We start from the raw sequence: 21,578 nt of genomic DNA on the forward strand, positions 1-21,578 counted from the left end.
TTTATTATTTATTATTATATAAGGATTTAAATTTTTGTTTGTGTGAACGTGATACATCAAACTAATCGCATTACTTAATCAGATTTGGAAATGATAAAACTTTAATGAGGATAAAATATGTGCTTGTTATAGCTCTGGTTCTCAACCACACAGCTGCAAATTGAGCTCTCTGCCTTACATACTGTCTATCTCAAAATAACAATATAAATATCAATAGCAAGAAAAATAATACAATTTAATATAACAATATAATTAATATTTAACATAGAAAGACTTCAAACCTGACGAAATCCAACCTGTAAAGGTTGCATTGAGATTGAATCAAGAATCACCACAGTTTGAACCACAGAAAGTAGACGTTGTTCTCTTTGCTGTGTTCCTCTAGCCAGCCCATAGATTGGACCTAATCTTGAGATGCTTAAGATTCATGAGCAAGGCAGTGTTATGCTGAAAGCAGAAGTGACAGCCACATTGGCATTGTAAACAGGACTCAGATAAACACAACGTGCTTGAAAACCCAATGAATATTTACTGTGTTTGAGACATGGGCTTCATTCATCCAGGCTCCATTCTTCCATTCACTGGTTCAATCTTACTACAGTTAGCTAGATCAAGTCCAATGCCTTTAAAAATAAATAAATATCCCTTTTTAAAAAATGACATGTACTCTTGTATATGTTTTTAACTTGTTTCTTTAAAAAAAAAGATACAGAGCATCAATTGCATTATATTTCACTCTTGAATTACATTTTGAAGAATTCATCACCTTATCAGATTCACAGAGAAGAGAGAGCCCTTTACAAGATAAAAACAAATTTTGACTTAATGTCTCCAACGTTAATTTACCATGAAAATGTGAATGAAGATTTTTTCCAGAACTTATATCTGTTTATCAGAAAGCATCCGCTAGCTATCCTTTGCATGTTGGACAACACTCCCCATGTTTCCGTGACTATGAATGGGTTTCTGTGCTTCATGCGTGTCCGTCTGTCTTCCTGCGGTGTACAGGTGTGTCTTCCAGTGAAAACTAGCCGTGCATGGAGTAGAGGGGCCGTACACACCTGTCTGCAATTTTGGAGACTCTCTTAGCTGCCAAAGACAATCCCATCTCCCTCCCCCCCTCTCATCCCTCTCCCCCCACATCCAGCCCGCTCCTTCATCCGAAATTATTGAGCGGAATATGAATCTTTAATTGGCCCATAATTGTGCTGGCATATTTTACTGTCATTCGACATTAGTTTAGATTAATTTGCCCATTTAGCTTAGTTTGGCTGAAGAATGGAAGTTCCAGTTAAAAGATGCAGAAGTTGAATTGGTACAGTCTGTTTCAAATCCTTATGCTGTTGTTTTCTTGTTTCGCATTCATTTTTTATTGTATTCTCTGATTCGTAGATATGTTTACTTCTGCCTATGACTATATGTAGATGCTCCTCATGTTTTTGGTCTTCCCTGACGTGGCTGGTGTGAGCTCAAGTTCTAGGTAGAGAATTAAATTGAAGAACTATCCAAAACCTTCCATCGGTAGGCCTTTGGTTTAATGGTTTGAATTTGGATTAATTGTTTAACTGTTGGATTAACATTTAGAAAAATACCACACAAGGAATTTAGGAATAAAAACAATATCATTTCAATTATTAGGAATTATCATAAATCTATATCTTTACGGTAATTCTAAGCAAGTGGCTGGGGCCCCACGGACTGCTCAGTGTACTCCCCGTTCAGCGCAGCTCAGCGGATCTCTGAAGAAGCATTAATTTGATGGTAATCTAAACGTACATGCTATAACTTTTCCCATCTCCGCAGATAATCACCTCTTTAATTCAGACCGTTTTCCGTACTATGCTTGGCCACTTAATCCTGGTTGAGTGTCGCTAAATCACCAACCTGGAATGGATGTTTTTCGGTCACTGCGTGGACATTGCACCAGCTATTTCCTTTTCTCCAGTGGTCTTAAGAAGTGTTAATCCTTCCGGGGCTGTTCTGTGGATAGAGCCACCGTTGTGCCGGGTTGTGCCTCCAGCTTTGATGTGAAATGTGTTTGAATAGCATGTTCATTGTGCAAAAAAAGGTCTAAACTCTGTTGAACTGTGAAATATGTGTGATGTTTGAAAAGCTCTTTTATAATACCTCTCGTGTGTGTTTGCGTGCGTGTGCTTGCTTGTGTGTGTGGGTGTGGTTTCTATAAAATGTTATTCATGCTGATGGAGGGAATTTTCTCATGCACATACTGAATAAATATATACTTGTGAAGTTTTTACATGAAACTGTGTCCGTGTGGGTGTGTGTTTGTGGCCGTGCGTGTATTAGCTCTATACAGAGCAGAGGCTGAGCCGTGTGTGTGTGTGTGGGTGTGTGTGGGGGGGGGGGGGGCTGTGTCAGAGGCAGTATATCTCTGAGCAGGGGAAATGAGGTCTAATAGGAGGATATTAAAGTCACAATAGACTGCTTCTGTCAGTCTGGATCCCTCACCTTGAAACCTCAGCAGCCTCAATATTACTCACTATCCTTCTCTCTCTCCTCTCTCTCTCTCTCCTCCCTCTCTCCCCCCCTCCCTCCAGGTGGAGCAGCAGCCAGGCCAGGCCAGGCCAAACCCTTCACCATGGATGTGGACGAGGAAGAGAACATGAGTGAGTGTCTTCTTTCGACTCCTCTTCCGCCTCCTCCTCGTCCTTCCTGTCTGTTAGGCTGCATGTCTTCCCGTCCGGGGTCGGTGTTGGTTTGTCACTCAAGTGTTTGTGTTTAAATGGTTGTCTTGGCTTTCTTCCCGCCTGCCTCTCTGCCTGTCCTTCTCCTCCTTTATGTCTATCGCTTTCAATCCGTCGGTCTTTCTTTCCTCTCTTTCTCTTTTCTGTCCCTTTCTCTTTTTTTTTCTCTCTCTCTCTCTCTCTCTCTCTCTCTCTCTCTCTCTCTCTCTCTCTCTCTCTCTCTCTCTCTCTCTCTCTCTCTCTCTCTCTCTCTCTCTGAATATTTTATTTGCTGTCTATGTGTTTCCCTCCGACTTAAAGATTATTGTATTAGCATAATACAGCTAGAAAATGCTTCATTGTTTGCAGTATGAATTCAGAATGTGCGAGTAAAACCATAAATGCACGTGACTCTGCCTACAATCCTTACATGAACCTGAAACACGTGCACACACCTATACAAACACACACACTTTCTCTCGAACGCAGACACACACACACAGAGGGAAGCATAGGCCACTTATATTCACACAGAAAGCTGAACTTTACTGTGCAGAAACTTTTATGGAAGAACTAATTATTTTATCTGAAAAGCAGCAGGTCAAACAACTTACCTTCCCCGTCTTCCTATCTTCTTCCATTCCTCCTCCCTCCCCACCCCCTCCTGTCTTCTGGGTGTATTGAGGTTTAATTGGATGTTCGGGGTAGGATCCCCTACATCAGATGAGTAGGGATCAGGGAAACCGTTCTTTCAGGACGAGCTATGATTTCCCCCCCTAAGGTTCCACCATCTTCAGTTCTTATTGAAACATGGCTGACATGAAGTCAAAGGGAAACGTTTCTATTGAAGCTTTGCTTCCTCGGTGCTGAGACTGCAGTGCAGAGTGAGTTTAGTCATACACACACACACACACACACACTTTTTATGGCAAAAAAAAGGTAATCTTAGATTTTGCCCCTCATACAAATATGTGAGGGATTTCATTTGCCAGACCTAAAATAAATGATGATTATAAAAAGGCAAATGATCAGAAATGCCAGAGCCTCAATCCACTCCGAAGTATGATTAAGAAGCTTAAACTCAAGCTTGCTGCTGCAGCTTTGATCTAAAGGCAATAGCAGGAAAACTGCTGAATATTTTAGGGAACCTTACCTAAAGTCGCAATGTGTGACATTTCAACAAGCGTTGGGCTTAAAATAATCTTAACAGATCTGTACTCAGTGCTTATTGATAGTGATTTCCATAATGTAATCAGTAAAATCACATCCTATATGCGATCTGTTCTTCAAATAAAATATGCTGGTCAGCACCTTCTGCAGTCTTTTTTTACTACAGCATACCTGTCTTTGTTTACAAGAATCATACCACCGAACCCCTCACACTCTTGCCACCAAATCAGCCAAGCTATGCTAGTTCACGTCACAGTTTACCGGCCAGTTGGAGGAGACGGAACACTGTTATTGAGTTTTTGAATCGTGAGAGTCTCCCAACTACTATGTTGTAGGGGCTCAAAACTGACACATTGCAACTTTAAGCTATTTATTCCAAAAAAATTAATAATGTTTAACTGGAAAATATATATTTTTCTATTCATGATCTATGATTTTTAGGATCATCTTAATTTTTATCTATCAAAAGATTTTTTTAGAATGAATAGATTTATTTGTAATTTCTTTATTGGTCGTAGGAATTGAATCTGCAAACATGAGCATGCTTCTTGATTTTCTGTCTGTCCCGTCAGTCCTGTCAGTGGTTTCGTTATCAGTTGATTGCTGTGGCCTGTTGGTGTTGGTACTTTGCTTTTTTTATACAAACCAAACAAGTTTAATAACCTGACATTTGTTTCCGCCAATACTCTCATATCAGTCGTATTAGCATAAGTGGTAGTAATAGTTTGCCTTTCTGCATTGCCAAATGTCCTCCTCTATGATCCCTGGCTGGCCTTTGCATTGACTGTATGACTATGGTATCTTTCATGACACTTTCACGACACACGTTTAATTTGGAATAGACTCGACTAGTTCATTCTGGGTCTTATCTCTGATGGCATTCAGAGGGTATGGGCTTGCCAGTGCATCGGTTTAACTACCGCATACGTGACGTTCAGAGCTTAAAGATGAAGGAGGGGAGACTCTGTGGCCCTTCATCATTAGATCAGGATTCTGTAGTCCTCCATGGATATCTGGCTGGTTCCTTGGCCTGGAAACAACATCATGTAACAAGGGTTTGCCAGCACGTTGTTAAACACCTGAACCAAGTGGCCTGGTCGCTCCCAAGATCCTCTTCTTTGGTGGACGAAGGTTCCTCTCCTGTCTGCCTGGTCCTCGATTTCCTTCTCCACCTCCTGCACTCCTCCCCATGCACCCACCAACCCTCCTCCTCTTCCTCCTCCCACAAACCCAAACATCTATCTAGGGCACCCACCAACCCTCCTCCACCCCCCTTCTCCCTCGAGTACCGCAAGGAGTAACCTATTCAGTCTTTGCTGAAGGATGTTATAAATGGAAATTTTTGCACCAATATTCCATCCGCTTTGTTAACTGGACCTGGTGATATGTGTTTCCTACAATATTAATCCTGAGTTAATATTCAATGCATAGTTATAGAGAAACCCTCATTTGTAAATTTGACTTTTATTGAGAAATATGCAAATTTGACAGTCAGGGAGAATTTATATTATTATGTTATTTTATCTTATACTACAATTATTGTGCATTGTGTACATGCATGTACATTACAGTTTTTATTTAGATAAGTTCATCATGATTACTTTTCCCAATGTTTCCCCCTTCTATTAAAAAGCTAGGAGTTCTGTTAAATCATAGCCAAGCCTCACTTATTTACATGAAAACCGAAATGGTAATCTATCCACTATTCCTATTAACATGACAAAAGTAGCTAATCATAACTGCAATTATACCTTTTAGCGGTCCAAGTGATAAAGATTAGACTTAGAAAAAGGAGAGACTAATGTTTGCCGAATCTAAACCTGGCTCCTTTTATCATCATGAAGAAACACAAATCACTGGTTCAGTTCCAAAGAGTGATAAAGGAATCCATAAATTTTGCATTTACAAGATCCTGCAACGAAGGCGCTGTAAGTTACTCTTTCTGGGCACCGCAGGTTCGAGCAGCACCGAGGTTAAGGAAAACCGTAACCATGACAACGTGTCCTCCAAAGAGGGCGGGGCCGGGGCCGAGCCGCTCTCCAACGGCAGCGGCGGGGGGGGCGGCGGCGGTGGCAGCCGCAAGCGCCCGCTGGAAGAGGGCAGCAACGGACACTCGCACTCCAAGTTCCGTGCCAAGAAGCGCAAGAAAACGCCGGGGCCCGTGCTTCCCAAGAACGCCCTGATGCAGCTGAACGAGATCAAGCCCGGCCTGCAGTACAAGCTGCTGTCCCAGACCGGCCCCGTGCACGCGCCCGTGTTCGTCATGACGGTGGAGGTCAACGGACAGCTCTTCGAGGGCATGGGCCCCACCAAGAAGAAGGCCAAGCTCAACGCGGCGGAGAAGGCGCTGCGCTCCTTCGTGCAGTTCCCCAATGCCTCGGAGGCCCACCTGGCCATGGGCCGCACGCTGACCGTCAACACGGACTTCACCTCGGACCAGGCGGACTTCCCCGACATGCTGTTCAACGGCTTCGAGACGCCGGCGCCACCCGACGACGCCTTCTACCTGGGCTCCAACGGGAGCGGGCCCCTGAACTCGCTGGGGGAGTACCCCCTGCCCGTGCCCCCCGGCAGCGGCCTTGCCCAGGCGCCCCTGCCCCCGCCGTCGGTCTTCAGCTCGCCCACCAGCGGGAAGAACCCGGTGATGATCCTGAACGAGCTGCGGCCGGGACTCAAGTACGACTTTGTGTCGGAGAGCGGCGAGAGCCACGCCAAGAACTTTGTGATGTCGGTGACGGTGGACGCGCAGACGTTCGAGGGCTCAGGGCGCAACAAAAAGCTGGCCAAGGCGCGGGCGGCGCAGGCCGTGCTGTCGGCGCTCTTCAACATGCAGCTGGACCAGACGCCGTCCCGCCAGCCCATCCCGCGCGAGGGGCTGCAGCTGCACCTCCCCCAGGTAACACTGTCGCTTCTATGCAGTGTTCGGATCTAATGCTTTATGTACTGTTACACTTGTAATGCAGGGTTTCCTGCGGAAAATGTGTTAGATACGGTGGTGGGGTCTGCCCTCAGACCGGGGGGGGGGGTGCAAGTGGACCTTTTCTATCTTATTTTCACGCAGACTGTTGCCCTGCAGCCTGATCTATACAAAGAAAGTGAGTGTAGTGCTTATATTTTATATTTATTTTAAAAATAAACTATCTCTTTTAGGTCGTAGTTAAGGCGGCAGGCGTGTGTTGCTTAGGCGGCCGCCTAAGCTGGAAAGTGCTGTAGGAAACCCTGGGTTATGGGTGTTGTGAGGTATGGGGGTTATGAAGGTAATGGTCGGTTGCTTTAGAATATGAGTTGCGTTCGGGTTTGATCCGAAACCAGGTGATTCGAGAGCTTTCAGTGTGGCTGGTTAGGTTCAGATCCGACCATTATTGTCTTATTCTCTATAGGTTATTCCAATTTCATCTCTGTGCTTCGCTTTCACATTCTGTTTTAAGGATTCAGTTGAGACAAGCTCTTTAATTTTCAATTATATTTCCGGTCCTGTAGAAATGGAGCAATGAGATACTCTGTTAACCCTCACTGGACTCGAAGCAATCCTTCAAAATTAAGACGACAGTCTAGTATGACTGAAGATTTAATTAAGGGAAGATTACCTTTTAAAGTAGTCCTAATAGTTTTTGTAATTTGAAGTTTAAACTCAAAAAGTTTTCCATGGACGCTGCAAAGGAATGTTCGGAAACTCAGGAAAACACAATTAAAAAAAAAGGTATTTCTGCACAACCTTCCTTTGAACACTTATTCAAAAGGACATTCTGTTAATGTTGCGCGTTGGCAGAAAAAAAATTGCCTAAATATAGATTTGCACATACATTGTGGAGGAAACCACAGCATAAAGGGCCAGTTGCTCTTTTCAAAAGTTGACTGTTGGCCCGAGAAAGCCTTGGTGTATCTGTGTGTTTCCTTCCCCCCTTGGACCCACAGACATGCAGAGCCGCTCAGTGTGTGTGTGAAGTCCTCTCTTTTGACAGCTCTTTTCAGTAAAGTCCTCATCCCGCTGGGGGGGGGGGGGGGGGGGGGGGGGGGGGGGGGGGGGGGGGGGGGGGGGGGGGGGGCAGGTGGCTGCGTCTGCCCACACACTAGAGGTGATGGTCAGGGACGTGTCTCTGTTCGAAGCAAGATAATGGAGCTGGCGCAGGCAATCAGCGAGATGCACTGTCAACGGCGTCCCCACCAAGCCTGTCCGGCATTCCCCGTCCTTATTTACTTACGCTCTCCAGAGGTTGAGGTGATTTATTCGACGATGGTGACGACCCCCCCCCCCCCCCTCCCCCTCCCGATTAGCGATAGCGCCAACACCCTCCTAACTAATTTCCCTTATTAATTCACGTCCGTTGATATTTACTTAATGTGTGTTAGTATTCTGGCGGCGGGCTAATAGGAGGAACTGTTTAAGTTAAACTGCTTTTTCCCGTGCTGTTCCATGTTCGCTCACGCTCTGTGTTTTAATGAATCCATCACCTAATTGTGTTCCTGATGGTTTTTGAGTTGAATAGGTTTATTGTGCCCATACCTAAAAACCTTAAAATTATGTTTTGAAAAAGCAGAATTTTGACCCATCCAATATGCACATTTTCAACTGTTCACCGTTGACTAAAAGCGTCTTAAAACTAATTTCAAATTAAAATGCAGGCAGACAGATAGAGCATCTTACAATAAAGAAAACAGAAGGCACATACAACAGAGAGAGCCACATTCAAATAAAACAGACCCTAAAAGAGTTAGTTTGGGCAACTCAACGTACACAATCCTGCCCATTGATTCACTAGCTAGTTGGTCTCCCAGTTGCCTTGCTAGAGGACAGCAGTGTCTCAGGAGTGAGTTGGGCGTCTGGTACCCAGAAGGATGCTGGTTCCCTCCCCGGCTCCTCCCCGCCAAGTGTGGAGGTGGTGTCCCTGAGCAGGACACCTAAACCCCTCCTTACGAGCCGGCTGCTACGGTTGACACCACACTCAGCGTATGAACGGGTGAATGCGGGGGCACTAATTGTGCCGCGCTTTGCGTAAAGCACCGTATTAACGCAGTCCATTTACCATCTCCGATTCAACGTGCGTGTGCCACAATACACTTCGTCACAGCAAAGGGCTTCTGGCCGAGATTGTTTAATAATAAAGCTTAAACGTTTTTTAAAAGATGTATTCGGCCCGGACCCTGTGGTTAAATGCACCATCGGTCTGCGACCTTGGCAGGCCAAATCGGCGCGGCGTGGCGGGGGGGGGGGGGTCTCTGCTGATATCTCACTAATCTCCCTAATTTGAGGCCATCGAGCCGTGCGGTGCTCTCCCGCCCGTCATCATTTCCACCGCGTTAGAGGTGGACGCCCGGGGACAAGGTGACTGACCAGGGAGACGCCGCGTCAAGGGGAGGCTCGTTCACAGTGTCTGTGTGTGTGGGGGATCTGTGTGTGTGTGTGTGTGTGTGTGTGTGTGGGGGGGGGGGGGGGGTTTGTGGGTGTGTGTGTGGTTGTGTGCGTGTGTGTGGGTGTGTAGATGGTTTTATGTGTGTGATTCTTTGTGAAGGTGCGTGCGTCAGACAGTGTTTTTTGTGTGCGTGTGTAAATGTTTTGATGTGTGTGATTTTCTTTGTGAAGGTAAATGTGGGTCGGTTGTGTGTGCGTACGGTACGGGTGCTTGTAAATGGAATGTGTGTGAGTACGGTATGTGCCTGTATAAAAATATGCGTGTATGTGTGTGTGTGTACGCTATTGGTTTTTGTGTACTGTGTGTTCGTACGCTATGTGTGTGTTAACGGTGTGTATGTGTGTTAATGGTTTGTGTGTGCGTCATTCCCCAGGTGCTCGCAGACGCCGTCTCCCGTCTGGTGGTGGATAAGTTCAGTGAGCTGACAGAAAACTTCACCTCCCCTCACGCACGGCGGAAAGTCCTTGCGGGGGTCGTCATGACAACAGGTAGATGACAGGCATGCTGAAATGAGGCGTGTAGGAAGGTATTGACCTAACGTGTAAAAATGTGTTGAAGTCGCCCCATGAAATCCTTTAGTTCATCCATCAGGCTAGGACAGTGGACTGGCTAGGACTGTGACTCGGTCCCCCAATGTCTGCAGACTACCTGTACACATCCTGGAGGGAAATGACCCCAAACCCCTACCTGCGACTAACATGGATATAAAAATAAATGCCTTTTAAGTCAGTATAGATAAAAGCATCTTCTGATCCCTATATAGTAAATATTCCCCTGTTTAACTCATTGTTCCATCAAAAACACTTACAATTGTTATAGAAAAAGATTCCCTCTTGTTTTCAACCAATGAAAGATGCTTTTGGAGAAGCCACTGGGATAAAGGCCATCAATCATATTAACAGTGTGGCACTTTGCTTTAAGTACAGGGGTTATATTCTCCTGGCATTAAATCTAAAACACCAGGCCTTGTACGGACCGTTAAACACACACTAGGTTGTCACTCTACATTATAAAGTTTACAAAAACAAAACTTATTTTTCAAATGCTTCCAAAGTGGTGCTTGTGGTTACTATAGGTCGATATAATACATTTACATCCAGCATATACCGGTTCATTAAAATTCTGTAACTGATGGATGATATATCTATTTTTTTCTTTAGAGAAATTTTGATTGATAGGTAGGTAGGTATATTTATAAATGTATATAACTATATCAGTATTGAAGTTTTATGTTTTGCTTGAGGTCTTTTTCTCTCTTTTGATGACGTGTCCATTCTCTTTGAGGTTTGGTTTTCTTGACACATTACCAATATGTTGAGCCCACATGGATCGTTGAGATCCCGCTCAGTTCAGGAGGCGTACCAGGAGCAGAGTAGCGTAGCATGTCCGCTAGGCCTGGATGGAGCACAGCCCTGCTCTTCAGTTCTCTACGCTAGGAAACACCAGCTTGGGGGGGAGCGCCGAGTTGTTTTACTATTTATCCGAACCTTTGACCAAAGTATGTTTCAATATCACTGCTACGATATTTGTCCGTTAATGTGAGTAATGTGAGAAAACTGGCTTTTTGATAGATGGATGGATGGATACATATTAAAAAAGAGTATGGTTGAGCCTTTTATTTGCGTGGTGCATTTTAGTACTTTTAGCAGTACTCAAATCAAATAACTTGTTGAAACACACACCAGCAGACAAACTAGCTCCATCATCGATGTATACGAATGTGAATAGCAATACACATCATTGTGTGTATTGCTCTGCATCACCATTGGGTTCAGGGGCATTCAGACTATACGTCTGAATGCATTTCACACACAAACACTCACTGCCCATCACCAGATACAATGAGTGACCGCGCCTCGTCTCTCAAGTCTGCGTCTGTGTTTGTGCGTGTCTGTCTTTGTGTGCGTCGTACTAACGTCCTTGTTCCTTCACCCCCGACCCCCCCCCCCCCCCCCCCCCCCCCCCCCCCGACTCCCCTCAGGCACCGACGTGAAGGAGGCGCAGGTGATCTGCGTTTCCACGGGAACCAAGTGCATCAACGGCGAGTACATGAGCGACCGCGGCCTGGCGCTCAACGACTGTCACGCTGAGATCATCGCCCGCCGCTCGCTAATCAGATACCTCTACGCCCAACTGGAGCACTTCCTGGGGTCAGTGTGTGTGTGTGTGTGTGTGTGTGTGTGTGTGCATCTTAATGTGTGTGTGTGTTTTGTTTTTACTGATCGCATAGAAATACATGTAATGGAATGAAAGGGCGAATAGAGTAGGTGCACGCATAAGTGTCTGAGTTTAAGTGTTGCGTTTATGTATGTTTTTGTTTGAATGCGGGAGATTTCAATCAAAGTACAAACGTGTGTACATGTACGGTATGTATTTTTTATTTCATCGTCTCACTTGGAATATTTAGAACACCTTGATTCTGTAGCCTAAAGAGATTTGGACTTGGCCGTGGGACTATTCAGAATACGAGCCTCATATCTGACCTGCTTTGATCTGCTTCGTCTACACACACACACACACACACACACACACACACACACACACACACACACACACACACACACACACACATACACACACACACAACAGGAACAACAGGGAGGAGCACCAGAAGTCGATATTCCTGCGCTGTGACAAGCGTGGCTACCGTCTGAAGGACAACGTCCAGTTCCACCTGTACATCAGCACCTCTCCCTGCGGAGACGCACGCATATTCTCCCCCCACGAGGCGGCAATGGAAGGTGCGTGCTCACGCTCACACACACACACACCGACGACGCCCTCGCACCGGTCACATGAGACACTGGTTCAGTCCAGTAAAGAGATTTTACAACGAGTCAGGAAGCAGACTTTGTTTGGAGCTCCATCATTAAGGTAGGGGTTTGGGCGTCTTGCTCAAGGGTGGGAGGACAAACACGGCTGGGAGGACAAACACCCGTAGCACTGGGTTGTCATGCCCCGCCTTCCGATTGGTTTTCATCAGGGACAGAATAGTGTAGTAGTCAGGGTTTTCAGCCTCCAGCCTGAAAACCCTGGTCCTCGGTCCTGGGTTTGTTCCTGAATGTCCACAGTCTACCTTAGCAAGGATGCTCTTAACGCCTACCTGCTCCTGTAGGACATATCTGAACTCACAATGGATAAAAGTGTTTGTCTACTAAATGGCTAAATAGTGAACAGCGAGTAGCTTCAGATAAAAGCATCTACTAAATGGCTAAATGGTAAATAGCGAGTGGCTTCAGATAAAAGAATCTACTAAATGGCTAAATAGTAAAAAGCAAGTTGCTTCAGATAATAACGTCTACTAAATGGTAAAAAGTGAGTGGCCTCAGATAAAAGCGTCTACTAAAATGTTGTAGATGCTTTTATCTGAAGCCACTCGCTATTTTCTATTTAGTAATTTAGTGGCTAAATTACTAAATAGAAAATAGCAGTGTTTTCTGATAAAAGCGTCTACTAAATGGCTAAATAGTAAATAGCGAGTGGCTTCAGATAATAACGTCTACTAAATGCCTTGATAGTAAATAGTGAGTGGCCTCGGATAAAAGCGTCTACTAAAATGTTGTAGACACTTTTATCTAAAGCCACACGCTATTTTCTCTTTAGTAATTTAGTAACTAAATTATAAATACTAAATAGGAGTGTCTTCAGATAAAAGCGTCTACTAAATGGCTAACTAGTAAATAGCTTCAGATAAAAGCATACACAATTTTGTAGACTTTACCTGAAGCCACTCGCTATTTACTATTTAGTGATTTAGTATATACATGACTAAATAGTAAATAGGGAGTGGCTTTAGATAAAAGTGTTTGCTAAATGATTAATTCTAAGTAGCAGAATCACGTGGTATGCTGAGTCGCCTCCATGAAATTTGTACGATGTGCAATTCTGCCAATTGGTGGTCTGTTACGTGTCACAAACCCGTACACAGATGCACATACACACATGCACAAACACACTTGCACATACACAAGTGCAGACTTTGCTCGCGCGATTCAACACATTCTTGATAAGGGGCGTAAAACAAAGTCCCCATACAGTGGCTCTGCTATTATTCATAATCATAACCCCCTCGTGCTCCGCCTCCCCCCCCCCCCCCCCCTCCTCACACCCTCTGACACATTTTTAATTGAATCGCAAATTCAATATCGACATCTGTTTATTTTCATTCAATTAACTCTCTGTTTCCACTTTCTGTGCTCCGTTTCATTTAATTAGAATTGTGCTCCGCTGTCCAAATGCGCTTAAAAAACACCTTTCAAATAAAGCTGAAGTAATTAGCATGATTTGTCTAAATCTCTCTCTCCCTTTCTCTCTCACTCTTTCATCCCAACCACTCCAACTCCCCCCTGCCTCCATCCCTCTCTTTCCCTCCCCCTCATTCTCTTCCATCCTCTCCCTTTCTATCCCCCGCTTTCTCCCCCTCCCTCTCTCGTTATCCCTCTCTCTCTCCCTCCCTCCCTCCCTCCCTCTCCATCAGACTTCCCCATCTCTTGTGATTAACCATTCCCCGCCCCACCCTCTACAGTTTCCCCGTCCGTACGTGCGGTTTGAATAGCGGCTGCACTGAATTAGTCGTTGTAGAGATAGCTGGCTTTGTATAGCGCCGGGACACATTAATAATGTTCCGCTGAATAATGGCTCCTTCTGATACAACCATCAACTTGTCTTTTTTTTTTTTTTAAAGATCAAATACGATTCGCTAATAGTTTTCAGGCCGCTGTGTCGTCTTGCGTCTCAAGGCTTGATTATCGGTGGTTATCACTGGAGTCTCCTTTGATTTGACGCGAGTGTAGTTAGTTACAGCCTAGGGAGTCCATCAAAACCCTGCGAGTTTCTCTCTACAGATCATCATATTAATTTCAAAACCTTTACCTAATTATATCTGGAAGGTCTCACAAGGCTATTTACTGACAGGCGATCAATAATTGATTAGATATTTTACAATATCCATCCATTATTGTAAAATGTATTGGGTCATCGTTTTTTGTTTGAAGGCACCATCATTTCTGGACCAACATATACATTGTTATTCAATTTAACCAAGTTATAAATGGTTATTAACGGAACCAGCTTGTTTCAGGTTAACAGATTAAACCTTTTGTGTGATGATGCAAATCAGGTCTCTCCTGCAGAAGAGGTTAGCCTGAATGAGACCTGACCCTTATAATTAAATACAATTATTACCGTAATTATTAAAGTGGCTCAGGTCATAACTGGTTGTCGCTGTGCTTCCAGACCAGGGCGACCGGCACCCCAACAGGAAGGCGCGGGGCCAGCTGAGGACCAAGATCGAGTCTGGGGAGGGGACCATCCCCGTGAGGTCCAGCAACACCATCCAGACCTGGGACGGGGTGCTGCAGGGGGAGCGCCTGCTCACCATGTCCTGCAGTGACAAGATCGCACGGTAGGTCCAGTCCCATGGCTCCTGGGTTCGCTTCCTGGTTCCCCTCCCAAAGGTTTTTGGTTTCATCCCCATCCCAGAGGTCCAACCCCATCTTATAGGTCCTGTGTGCTAACTAAAAAGGTCATGGGTTTGATCCCCTCGTAACGTTCCTGGGTACAATTCCCGTCCCAAGGTCCTGGGTTTGATGCCAAAGGTTGTCGGATCGATCCCCATCAAAGAGGTCAATCCCCATTTTCTAGGTCCTGACGATCTCCGTACCGAAGGTTGTGTGTTCCATCCCCATCTCAAAGTTGTTGGGTGCCACCCTGTGCCTCAAGGTACTGGGTTTGATACCCATCCAAAAGGTTGTTGGTTCAATCCCCATCCCCTTTCAGAAGGCACCGGGTATCATCCCTGGCATTTGTCGGCTTCTGACTCAACCAAACTTCAACACCTTTTTGAAGTTCTTCCATTTCATTTGGCAGTTTGTTATTCGGATACATATGTCTTTTCTTATTTATCTGTAATCGATAAAAAATTACAACATGAGATGTCTTTTCAAAATGAATAAATAATTCTGCCTATTCCAGGTGTTTTGGTTAAGCCCAAGTACAGGATAATTAAGTAAATCTATTTCTGTCACTTAAATGTGCCTCATTGTACTCCCTAACCCAAATAACTAGAAGTTTGAAAATAACACTTTTCCAAAAAAATACTAGAGTGCAAGTAGTCCGTAAACACATTTATTTTTAATTCAATGAAAGAACGTCTGAATGTCTGAACGTCTGAACTTAATTCAATGAAAGACGTGGGCTCGCGTCTGAATGCATTTCACACATAAATCATTCAGACATTGTAGTTTTGCGTTCATTCCTCATTCTTTTTCCCCCTTCTCGTCACAAGGTGACATATTGCTTTACAGCTCCGGCACACACACACACACAGACACTCAAACACCGTCCCCCAGCGTTCTGTTCTAGCCTGGCAGGGACGGACCAGATTGATAGGCCCAGGGGTCCTTCAGGCACTTTTACAGGCAACTCATTGCTTCTTCAGTATCTGTCCATGTTCAAGGCAACGCTGTGTCTTACCTTCTGATGGGGGATAAACGCGTCTCATAACTCCTCTTCCTTCACCACCTCCTCCTCCTCTTCCTCTCCTACCGGTGAGTCTCCAGTCACACCCGGCGGTGACGGAGCGCTCGCTGTAGATCTCTGAAGAAGGTTTCTCTCAAACTAAGACGGTAGATCTGAGTGTGTTTCAGTACTAGCTCCCTGTGTCACATGGTACTGTGCTATAATAGGGGGTTTCTCTTTCTTCGGTTCAACTTAAACTATGAGTCCAGGATAATTTTCTAAATACATTTTTGTAAGTATGAAAAATGTACTTCAAATGAAATGGCTACATTTTGACAAATATACACACATCCAAATGATTTTTGGCGCATAATTTCTTCACAACACAGTGAATTGATTGGTCATTATTGCAATCTCTCCCACCCACAGCTGTGAGTGTGTTCAACCAGAGTGGTGATGGGGCTATTTTGTCAAGATCTCTCCCAGTAAGGGTTCCTGTTACCCGTTGTAGCCGCCTTAGGGGGGGTTGTGCAGTGGTGCAGCAGCTGTTTGGGTGGAGGTGATGGGGTTTGCTGTTTAGCACAACAACAATGAAGACGCTCCCACCCGTGTGTGTGTGGGGGTGTGTGTGTGGAGACGGAGAGTGTTTGCAGGAGACAAAATATATTGTGACGTCCTTTGTCATACTATACTAATTACCTAGCTTCAATGCCCTAGAGAGTGGGTTGCATTCTCTCTCATGGTGCGTATGGAATATTATTATTGGATGCTTCAGTTTGCCCCAGGTCTACAGGGCCTCATTTCCACTATCTACGCAACCTCTATGTTATTAATTTAACAATTTCACACACTCTTACACACACAGGCACAAACACACTATAACACACGCAGGCACAAACACACTATAACACACGCAGGCACAAACACACTCTTACACACACAGGCACAAACACACTATAACACACGCAGGCACAAACACACTCTTACACACACAGGCACAAACACACTCTTGCACACACAGGCACAAACACACTATAACACATGCAGGCACAAACACACTATAACACACGCAGGCACAAACACACTCTTACACACACAGGCACAAACACACTATAACACACGCAGGCACAAACACACTATAACACACGCAGGCACAAACACACTCTTACACACACAGGTTCAAAACACACTCTTACACACACATGGCACATACACACTCTTACAAACACAGGTTCAAACACACTTATTCACTCACAGGTTCAAAACCACTCTTACACAGGCGCAAACAAACTCTTACACACACGGGCACAAACACACTCTTACATACACACATGGGCACAAACACACTCTTACACACACAAAGACACACACACACACACACACACACACACACACACACACACACACACACACACACAAACACACAAACACTCTTACACATACACACTGGCACATACACACTCTTAAGCACACAAACAGACACACAAACAAATAGACCCACCGACAGACAGCACAGCCTGGAGCCTGACAGCACCGAGCTCCTCATCAGTGATGTTTGTCACTGTCTTATTTCTGTTGCTCAGTAATGGTCTTTTAGTGCTGCCTTTCCAACTCTCCCACTCTCCTCTCTCTCTCTCTGTAACTCCCTGGCCCTCAGCCTCTCACCTGCACTCAGTCAGTATCTCTTTCAAACTCCCCTATCTCTCCCTATGCTCTCTCTTTCTCCCTGTCTCATTCCTTCTTTTTTTACTTTGTGTTTTTCTCTCCCTCTCCCCCGTCTTTCTTTCTTTCACTCTCTCTTGCAACCCCCCTTTCTTTCCCCCCCCCCTCTCTCTCTCTCTCTCTCTCTCTCTCTCTCTCTCTCTCTCTCTCTCTCTCTCTCTCTCTCTCTCTCCCTCTCCCTCTCCCTCTTCCTCTCCTTCTTTCTCCTTGCTCCTCTCTATCTGTCTGTCTGTATTTCTCCTTCTCCTTCTCTCTCGTTCTGTGTGTGTGTGTGTGTGTGTGTGTGTGTGTGTGTGTGTGCGTGTGCGAGGCCGGTGGGGCTCCACCCGGGCCCAGGCAGGTGATGCTCCACAGAGCGTGTCAATGGGTTGGAGACTGGGAGGAGAGATGCTTAATGACACGGCCTGGAAATACACTGGAATGCCGGAGAGAATGAAATTGGATGCATCCCAGTGTACACGTGTGTGTATGTGTGTGTGTAATGATATATTGAAATAGCTTGTGTCGCTCCGTACGTACGTACCTTCTAGCCGCTAAAGGCAACGCGAACAAACATCCGCAAAGGCTGGTTCGTCTAGTAGGACAGACGGCCCCTTTAACAGGCGGAACTGTGTCAGTCGATTGTATTTGACTTATTCACGCTTTCATTTCACTCATTCATACTTTGGAACCTGTGAAAATAAAAACGTGCAACGACCAGGTTTATCATTGCATTGAAAAAAGTGAACTGAACGATAACCCGAGTCGACAGCCTCCTCCTCCCCCCCCCCCCCAGTGGAGCGGGACGGTGCAGGGAGTGTGGAGGGGGGGTGGGTGTCTGAGGTGTCCCACCGCGGAGGGGAGCACACACGAGCAGAGTCCGGACCGCCTCGTTGTAACACCCCTCCTCTCTTATCTCCCCCGGCCAGGTGGAACGTGGTGGGGGTGCAGGGCTCCCTCATGAGCTACTTCTCGGAGCCCATCTACTTCTCCAGCATCATCCTGGGCAGCCTGTACCACGCCGACCACCTGTCCCGGGCCATGTACCAGCGCATCTCGGAGATCGAGGAGCTGCCCACCCAGTTCAGCCTCAACAGACCCCTGCTCAGCGGTCAGTGTCCCAGGCTCAGTATCTGCTGTTGTCAGTGTTTCCTTGGGAGTCGAGTCCTGGTTCAGCCTGGCCAGTCCCCCTTCTTTGCTCAGACCGCACAGAGCACAGAGGACCTGATGTGATGAGATTGGATAAGGGGAGAGTGGACTGGATGAAAAGCGTTACTGCTCCTACTTTAGAGTCCTACGATCCTTCTCTACTGTACAGTAGTCGTATTAGCTTTGATATATGTATGTATGTGTGTGTGTGTGTGTGTGTGTGTGTGTGTGTGTTTGTGTGTGTTTTATAAAATAAATTGAGGTTATATTAGAGTTGTTTGTGGTAAAGATTAGGTTGGGAGTTAGATTAGGGAAGGAGATAAGGTTATGTCAGGTATTAGCCACAATGCATGACTGGTTTACAGTGGCTACCAGAATAGATTAGATAACTTGAGAGCCAGGTGCAAGGGAATTTTAATCAGACATCCAGACACTAACAGAGGTTAATTTTAGCAGATTTGAAAAAATAATAATACTTCAGATTATATACTCTGATTATTATACATTTGCATTATTATTTTTAAATCCATTTAGTTTGTTTTTTTGACTCCAAATTAGGCCTTTTACCTTTTTCGTTGTGGAATTATTTTCTCTTTCTAAATGTTCCACAGTGAATGGTAAATGGCCGTTAGATGGTCAGTACTCTCTCCAGAGCGTAACCTTTGCCATAGGAGACCGCTAGTGGTCCACGGTTGAACTCATTGATTAGCGGTGACATTTACATACTGGGTCTGAGATGTGGTTCAACATGTTGGTTTATGCGAATAGTCAACATTTGCAAAGCGTTGTGTAAATGGCCTTGTAGATACAGGAGACAAGACTTGATGACTTACTATGTCATACATCAAAGGCTGTCAGCTTATGTTAATTGGAAAGTTAAAGAACACCTATGTGAAAATATAAAATAGTAAGACAATTATATAAGATAATGTGAAGAAGAATCATAAAAAAAGCGGCAAAGATTATATACAATGCAATATGGATTGTGAATACCTTATTAATAATTCATTGCTAAATTCTTAAATATGTACGAGTTATTAATATAATATGTGTGTTCACATGAATTAAACACTACATGATTGACCATCTACAAATGGAGGCCAGGTGAGCCCCCACTCTAGTCCTGGTCTTAAGGCGACGAGCCAGTGGACTCCATCAGAATGAACCAGAGTTGAACCTCCCAAGGACTAGGGGGATGGGGATGGGGGGGGGGGCATAAGAGAGTGGGAGGGCTGGGCGTCCTTCCCGCGTGGCCTGTGGATCTGTGGGTTGTTCGGGGATAATGGCGGGGGAGGTCGTTAACCTTTTCCGCTTTAGAGGGTTTCAGTGGCGAAGGGCGCTGGCATAGCGCTCCATCCTCTCCTCCTCCTCCTCCTCCTCGTCCTCCTCCTCCTCCTCATCATCATCTGTCACCTCCCCGGCTAATGGAGGCAGAGGACTGGAGCACGCACTCACATGCATGCCCGCCTCTGTCTCGTTGAGTGTGCACGTACACATACATGCGTATGTATGTGTACGTGCGCACAAACACACACACACACACTCGCTCTCTCCCTCCTTCTTTCCCGCACCATCTCTTTACTAAAATGAGGGAAAGGAGAAAAGACTAAATCATGCGCAACATTTGTTCCAGATGACATCGTCTTCTGCCTGAACGGTAGACAGATGAACCTGAGTCTCGCTGCCTATTATGAGGGCTGAAAGAGTGGGATGGATGCTGGATTTACTCTGAAAGTTACTCTGACTGTTACTTTGACTGTTACTGTTACTTGGACTGTTCTAAAGGTTCTCTGACTGTTGCGCCCACTGTTAATCGCATGGTTCTGTGACTGTTCTCTACCGTACCAGACTTTTCTCCAACTGTTCTGTTTACTTGCTGTTTACTAACTGTTCTCTTCCCTCACACTTGTTCTCAAACTCTTCTCTGACTTTCTTCCATCTGTTACCTTCCCTGACTTGTGCTCTAACTGTTCTCTTACTGTGCTCTGACCTTCTTACCGCACTATTTGTCAACCGTCTTCAGACTGTTGTCGGACCTCCGGTGTGTCTGACCACTCTCTGACCGCTCCCTCCCTCCCCCAGGCATCAGCAATGCGGAGGCGCGCCAGCCGGGCAAGGCCCCCAACTTCAGCGTGAACTGGGCGGTGGGCGACCAGGCCCTGGAGGTCATCAACGCCACCACGGGGAAGGACGACGTGGGCCGCGCCTCCCGCCTCTGCAAACACGCCCTCTACAGCCGCTGGGTGCGCCTGCATACCAAGGTAACAACCCAGAACCCTCTCCGCCCCCGTTCCGTCCCATCCCGTCCCTGTCCCGTCTCCGTCCCTGCATCGGACCCGGACCTCAGCAGGATTTAGCATAGGGATTACATATTGAAGACTTTAAGCTTTGTATCAGAAGCCGTTTAAAGTGAATACCGATGCAAGGCCAATAATATGCAGGCAGGGATAAGGTTGTCTTGTTTTAAGACGCTTAAATGTAGGCTGCAAACATTGAGGATTGAACCCGGTACCTTTTTGACTAGGAGAGTGTACCTGTATGTCTTTATCTTTCTTTATTTTTAACCTGCTTTAACCTACAGCTGTGTCCCTCAATGGATACATACACACACATGCAACACACACACTCGTACACAAAACTCAAACCTTTGAATCTTTTTTATTGCACTGATTATGGAGATCTTACATTTTCCGTTTTATTGCCAAAACGTGGGAAGATGAAAGCTTCTAGAAGGATCTATTTATCTCTCTATTTGCATATTTTGTGTACACATTTCATTGTCATCAAGTGTGAAAAGTTGAGTTTAATTAAGTAGATTTAGGGATTGAAACAATTTTCAACTAAGTTTAAATTTGTTGTTTTCTTCTGTAAGACATTGTTGACCGGTTGTAAAATCCTTGAAAGAAAGAATGCAATATGTGATTTAGGAAGCAAAAAGTTTCCAACTCCCAAGTTCCACTGTAGAATAGATCTATATTAATATTTACAACCCTAAAGAAAAGAA

General features: G+C 45.3%; 1 protein-coding gene across 5 annotated transcripts in view; it reads left to right on the forward strand.

Annotated features, from left to right (window-relative positions):
* adarb1b (adenosine deaminase RNA specific B1b) overlaps positions 1-21,578 on the forward strand; it is a 113,555-nt gene that overhangs the window by 90,562 nt on the left and 1,415 nt on the right. For all 5 annotated transcript variants that reach the window (XM_030343230.1, XM_030343232.1, XM_030343234.1 and 2 more), the window contains 8 exons: positions 2,559-2,627; positions 5,810-6,750; positions 9,639-9,753; positions 11,247-11,415; positions 11,855-12,006; positions 14,501-14,669; positions 18,355-18,536; positions 20,657-20,835. In XM_030343230.1, the coding sequence (XP_030199090.1) occupies positions 2,600-2,627; positions 5,810-6,750; positions 9,639-9,753; positions 11,247-11,415; positions 11,855-12,006; positions 14,501-14,669; positions 18,355-18,536; positions 20,657-20,835 (1,935 nt within the window). In that variant the 5' untranslated portion in view covers positions 2,559-2,599. The remainder of the gene's footprint in view (positions 1-2,558; positions 2,628-5,809; positions 6,751-9,638; positions 9,754-11,246; positions 11,416-11,854; positions 12,007-14,500; positions 14,670-18,354; positions 18,537-20,656; positions 20,836-21,578) is intronic.

The sequence above is a fragment of the Gadus morhua genome, chromosome 20, assembly GCF_902167405.1.
Source record: "Gadus morhua chromosome 20, gadMor3.0, whole genome shotgun sequence".
Taxonomy (NCBI): domain Eukaryota; kingdom Metazoa; phylum Chordata; class Actinopteri; order Gadiformes; family Gadidae; genus Gadus; species Gadus morhua.